Source organism: Aquarana catesbeiana, linkage group LG13 (genome assembly GCF_042186555.1).
Source record: "Aquarana catesbeiana isolate 2022-GZ linkage group LG13, ASM4218655v1, whole genome shotgun sequence".
Taxonomy (NCBI): Eukaryota; Metazoa; Chordata; class Amphibia; order Anura; family Ranidae; genus Aquarana; species Aquarana catesbeiana.
This window is the reverse complement of record NC_133336.1, coordinates 217,409,455-217,415,911: the sequence shown is the minus strand read 5'-3', so window position 1 is coordinate 217,415,911 and position 6,457 is coordinate 217,409,455. Positions and strand designations below refer to the sequence as shown.

The 6,457-nt window shown below is 45.9% G+C and overlaps 1 protein-coding gene across 2 annotated transcripts; it reads left to right on the top strand.

The window, feature by feature from the left end:
• Positions 1 to 6,164, top strand: LOC141116461 (complexin-3-like). Of its 2 annotated transcripts, none has more exons than XM_073608805.1 (4): positions 1 to 64; positions 3,056 to 3,308; positions 3,490 to 3,577; positions 5,804 to 6,164. In XM_073608805.1, the coding sequence occupies exons 2-4, from the start codon at positions 3,139 to 3,141 to the stop codon at positions 6,002 to 6,004; spliced, it is 459 nt and encodes a 152-aa protein (XP_073464906.1). In that variant the 5' UTR covers positions 1 to 64; positions 3,056 to 3,138; the 3' UTR covers positions 6,005 to 6,164. The 2 variants fall into 2 exon arrangements, with proteins under 2 accessions (XP_073464906.1, XP_073464907.1); XM_073608806.1 differs by lacking the exon at positions 1 to 64 and adding an exon at positions 69 to 109.
• The last annotated feature ends 293 nt before the right edge of the window (positions 6,165 to 6,457 follow it).

The following is a 6,457-nucleotide window of genomic DNA, read 5'->3' as shown; positions in this document are numbered from 1 at the left end:
TATGAAACTTATGTGATCGTTGGAGCTGTAGCTGGACAGGTAAACCCGGGAGCCGGCAACGCAGGTAAGTCCACTCAGAGCTGTTCTGGTATCAGCCGCTGTGTACGTGGTGAGTCCTGGTGCATTGTGGGGACCAATCTTTGGTGTTGGGGAGTGCCAGCGTTGTATGGTGGGGGACTGATGTCCGGTGTTGGGGAGTGCCAAAGTTGTATGGTGGGGGACCAATGTCCGGTATTGGGGAGTGCCAGTGTTGTATGGTTGTGGGACCAATGTCCGGTATTGGGGAGTGCCAGCGTTGTATGGTGGGGGGGACCGATGTCCGGTATTGGGGAGTACCAGTGTTGTATGGTGGGGGGACTGATGTCCAGTATTGGGGAGTGCCAGTGTTGTATGGTGGGGGGACTGATGTCCAGTATTGGGGAGTGCCAGTGTTGTACGTTGGGGGACCGATGTCCGGTATTGGGGAGTGCCAGCGTTGTATGGTGGGGGGGACCGATGTCCGGTATTGGGGAGTGCCAGCGTTGTATGGTGGGGGGGACCGTTGTGCGGTATTGGGGAGTGCCAGCGTTGTATGGTGGGGAGACCAATGTCCGGTATTGGGGAGTACCAGTGTTGTATGGTGGGGGGACCGATGTCAGGTATTGGGGAGTGCCAGCGTTGTATGGTGGGGAGACCGATGTCCGGTATTGGGGAGTGCCAGCGTTGTATGGTGGGGGGACTGATGTCCGGTATTGGGGAGTACCAGCGTTGTATGGTGGGGGGACTGATGTCCAGTATTGGGGAGTGCCAGCGTTGTATGGTGGGGGGACTGATGTCCGGTATTGGGGAGTACCAGCGTTGTATGGTGGGGGACCAATGTCCGGTATTGGGGAGTGCCAGCGTTGTGTGGTGGGGGGAATGATGTCTGGTATTGGGGAGTGCCAGCGTTGTATGGTGGGGGACCAATGTCCGGTATTGGGGAGTGCCAGCGTTGTATGGTGGGGGACCGATGTCTGGTATTGGGGAGTGCCAGCGTTGTATAGTGGGGGGACTGATGTCCAGTATTGGGGAGTGCCAGTGTTGTATGGTGGGGGGACTGATGTCCAGTATTGGGGAGTGCCAGTGTTGTATGGTGGGGGACCGATGTCTGGTATTGGGGAGTGCCAGCGTTGTATAGTGGGGGGACTGATGTCCAGTATTGGGGAGTGCCAGTGTTGTATGGTGGGGGGACTGATGTCCAGTATTGGGGAGTGCCAGTGTTGTATGGTGGGGGACCGATGTCTGGTATTGGGGAGTACCAGCATTGTATGGTGGGGGACCAATGTCCGGTATTGGGGAGTGCCAGCGTTGTATGGTGGTGGGGACCGATGTCCGGTATTGGGGAGTACCAGCGTTGTATGGTGGGGGACCAATGTCCGGTATTGGGGAGTGCCAGTGTTGTATGGTGGGGGACCGATGTCTGGTATTGGGGAGTACCAGTGTTGTATGGTGGGGGACCGATGTCTGGTATTGGGGAGTACCAGTGTTGTATGGTGGGGGACCGATGTCCGGTATTGGGGAGTGCCAGCGTTGTATGGTGGGGGGACCGATGTCCGGTATTGGGGAGTGCCAGCGTTGTATGGTGGGGGGACTGATGTCCGTTATTGGGGAGTGCCAGCGTTGTATGGTGGGGGGACTGATGTCTGGTATTGGGCAGTGCCAGCGTTGTATGGTGGGGGGACTGATGTCCGGTATTGGGCAGTGCCAGCGTTGTATGGTGGGGGGACTGATGTCCGTTATTGGGGAGTGCCAGCGTTGTATGGTGGGGGGACCGATGTCTGGTATTGGGCAGTGCCAGCGTTGTATGGTGGGGGGACTGATGTCCGGTATTGGGCAGTGCCAGCGTTGTATGGTGGGGGGACTGATGTCCAGTATTGGGCAGTGCCAGCGTTGTATGGTGGGGGGACTGATGTCCGGTATTGGGCAGTGCCAGCGTTGTATGGTGGGGGGACTGATGTCCGGTATTGGGCAGTGCCAGCGTTGTATGGTGGGGGGACTGATGTCCGGTATTGGGCAGTGCCAGTGTTGTATAGTGGGGGGACTGATGTCCAGTATTGGGCAGTGCCAGCGTTGTATGGTGGGGGGACTGATGTCTGGTATTGGGCAGTGCCAGCGTTGTATGGTGGGGGGACCGATGTCTGGTATTGGGCAGTGCCAGCGTTGTATGGTGGGGGGACCGATGTCTGGTATTGGGCAGTGCCAGCGTTGTATGGTGGGGGGACTGATGTCCGGTATTGGGCAGTGCCAGCGTTGTATGGTGGGGGGACTGATGTCCGTTATTGGGGAGTGCCAGCGTTGTATGGTGGGGGGACCGATGTCTGGTATTGGGCAGTGCCAGCGTTGTATGGTGGGGGGACTGATGTCCGGTATTGGGCAGTGCCAGCGTTGTATGGTGGGGAGACTGATGTCCGTTATTGGGGAGTGCCAGCGTTGTATGGTGGGGGGACCGATGTCTGGTATTGGGCAGTGCCAGCGTTGTATGGTGGGGGGACTGATGTCCAGTATTGGGCAGTGCCAGCGTTGTATGGTGGGGGGACTGATGTCCGGTATTGGGCAGTGCCAGCGTTGTATGGTGGGGGGACTGATGTCCGGTATTGGGGAGTGCCAGCGTTGTATGGTGGGGGGGACTGATGTCCGGTATTGGGCAGTGCCAGTGTTGTATAGTGGGGGGACCGATGTCCGGTATTGGGTAGTGCACTCAGCTATCCAACCTCTATCCCATGTGGCCACCTCTCTGCACAGTTTCCAGCCGCATGGTCACCTACTTACAACCAACTATCTAGCCTCCAACCCTTGTGGCCACCCACCAGACCCCAGCTGTCCGGCCTCCAATCTGTACACAGATGTTCAGCTTCAGGCCTACCTACCTCTGCCAGCTGTCCAGCCTCTATCGTTGTGGCCACATACCTCCATCCAGCTATCCAGCCTCCATCCCTCAGGACCTCCTACCACCCTTTCCCTCTTGGTCACCTACCCACTCAGATGCATAGACCCCCAGCCCTGCCTGACCTCATCCCTGTCACATTCTCCTCTGTAGGCCTCTGATTGGCCGGATCTGATGTCGGTGTTTCGGGAACCTTCTGCCATGGTGACCTCTGGCCGGTGACCTTATTACCAGGAATGTCTTCCATAGCCAAGTTCCTTTTCGGGGGCCCAACGAAGAGCGTATCATGCTGCACCTCGGGGAACTTCGCCCAAGACCTCCACTCCCCGACACAACCCAGAGTCAACGTACCGCGAAGGTGGAGCTGCGACGACCAACCCCGCCACAGAGTGCAGCGCCCTGAGACGTGAGTGTGGGGCGGGACCAGACACGCATACCCTCCCCCTTTTTATGTAGTGTTTTAGGGGTGCAGAGTATTGGGGGGGGGGGGGGGGGTCCTCCTGGCCGGTAATCTTGAGCAGGAAGTTGCCTAGAAAAGTGGCCCCAGCTGTGTCAGTGGGCGTGGCTTGATTTTGTTTCTCGCGCAGGACGCGGAGGAGCTCGCTGCACGCCCAGCAGAAATCAGAGAGGGCGCTGATGAGAGAACACTTCCGGGAGAAATACAACCTGCCTAAGGTAAGCGGGATGGGCGCCCCTACACCAGCCAATCAGCAACCTTCGTCCATTCTTCTCACTAAACGGTGAGATCTGATTGGCTGTCGCTGTTTAAAGCACCTGCAACAGATGATCGTTTTCTCTAATGGCTGATAAAAAACACCATAAATAAAAAAATAAAAATGAATATGTAATAATAAATACATAATATATTGTTTAAGGCTAGGGGTTAATTATTATGTATTTATTATCACATATTCACTTTTATTTTTTTATTTATGATGATTTTTTTTTTTTTAGCTTTGGCCTTTTTTTTTGTTTTTTTTTTATCAGCCAATAGAGAAAACGATCATCTGTTGCATCATTTGTTGCTCAGTGTTTCAGCTTTTCCATCAGCTTTTATTTATTTTTTTAATATTATTATTATTATTATTATTTTTTTTGTTAGGGTAAGGGGTTGGAGTTAAGGTTAAGTTAGGATTAGGGGTTGGGGTTATTTATTATTTATTTATTTTTTAATGTTAGGGTGTTAATACTACTACTACTACTAATAAAAAAATGAATAAATAAGAAATAAATAAAAAATAATCATAAATAAATACAATAAATAAATACTAATGTAATGAAATAATAAATAAAAAAAAATTAACCCCTAACCTTAACCTCTAAAAAAAAATAAAGTAAAAATAATAACACCCTAACACAAATTAAATTATTGTTATTAATAATGTATTTTTTGTTCGGCTTTGGGTATTTATTAATAATAATAACAATAACAATTTACTTAATATATTGTTTAAGGTTAGGGGTTAATTATTAGGTAAATTCTTATTGTTATTATTATTAATAAATACCAAAAGCCGAACAAAAATATACATTATTAATAATAATAATTTATTTTGTGTTAGGGTGTTTATTTTTTTTTAGGGGTTAAAGTTAGGGGTTAATTTCTTTTATTATTACATAGTATTTATTTATTGTATTTATTTATTTATGATTATTTTTATTTATTTTCTTATTTATTTATTCATTTTTTCTATTTAGTAATAGTAGTAGTATTAACACCCTAACATTAAAAATAAATAAATAATAAATAACTCCAACCCCTAATCCTAACTTAACCTTAACTCTAACCCCTTACCCTAATAAAAAAATAAATTCTTATTTTTATTATTATTATTAATAAATACCCAAAGCCGAACAAAAAAATACATTAATAATAATTTATTTTGTGTTAGGGTGTTATTATTATTTTTACTTTATTTTTATTTTTTTTAGGGGTTAAGGTTAGGGGTTATTTTTTTTTTTATTTACTATTACATAGTATTTATTTATTGTAATTTTATTATTATTATTTGTATTTATTTTCTTATTTATTTATTCAATTTTTTTATTTAGTAGTAGTGGTAGTATTAACACCCTAGCATTAAAAATAAATTAATAAATAACCCCAACCCCTAATCCTAACTTAACCTTAACTCTAACCCCTTACCCTAACAAAAAAAAGAATAATAATAATAAAAAAAAATAAAAGCTGATGGAAAAGCTGAAACACCGAGCAACAAATGATGCAACAGATGATCGTATTCTCTGTTGGCTGATAAAAAAAAGTCAAAGCTAAAAAAAATCATCATAAATAAATAAAATGAATATGTAATAATAAATACATAATAATTAACCCGTAACGTTAAACAATATATTAAATTGTTATTGTTAGTATTATTATTAATAAATATTCAAAGCCAAACAAAAAAACATTATTAATAATAATAATAATTTATTTTGTGTTAGGGTGTTATTATTATTTTTACTTTATTTTTTTAGGGTTTTTTTTTTTTTTTTATTTAATATTACGTTATATTTATTTATTGTATTTATTTATGATTATTTTTATTTATTTTCTTATTTATTCATTTTTTTTATTAGTAGTAGTAGTATTAACACCCTAACATTAAAAATAAATAAATAATAAATAACCCCAACCCCTAATCCTAACTTAACCTTAACTCCAACCCCTTACCCTAACAAAAAAAAAGAAAAGAATAATAATAATAAAAAATAAAAAATAAAAGCTGATACACTGAGCAACAAATAAAATAAAAACGCAGTATAACATCGCGCCCAATCGCTCGGGTGTGAATGCAGTCGGAGGGTGTCAGGAAGGCGATAGCGAGGTTGGGGGGGGGGGGGATAATTTTAGGAAGTATGATGTCACCTCTCCCTCCTCTCTTCCCCCCCCCCGCTCAGAACACCAGCGACCAGCAGCAGCTGAAGGTGGCGGGAGGGAACGTTCGCCTGTCCCGGGAACTGCGGGCGATCGTGCGGCACGAGGAGCCGTATCACCAGGAATCGTCCTTCGTACAGCTGCTGAGCTACAGAGACCTGAAGACGGGAGCCAGTGCTGCCACTGAGTCCCCGCCCCCGAAGAGCCGCTGCCTGCTCATGTGACCTCATAGGGGGGGGCGGGGCTTCATGGGACTGTATGCTAATAAAGTCTACGCCTTTAATGCTAATTTATGCTAATGAGATGCGCTGCTTGTGAAATGGACGCTGCCGGGGATGCTGAGCCTTGCGGGGGAGGGGGGGACTTCAATAAAATACCTTCATCTCTGATGTTGTCTGTGGCGTTGTACATGGGGGGAGGGTCTTGTATGGAATGGGTGGTGTTTATGATATTATAGGGGGGAGCTCTTCATTCCTAAGTAATGGTCACCAGGCTATTCTTAGCTGCTGTGTTGAATAAGCCCATTCACAGAGCTGGAGTTCAGATTACACACACAGCTAAATGACTTCCTCCTCTGCTCCATACAGGTGGCCAATCAGAGGAAGAGTCTGAAAGCAAACTGTTCCTGCTGTGCTCCCCCCTATAAAACCCCCATGATGCCCCGGGGCGGTGATGTC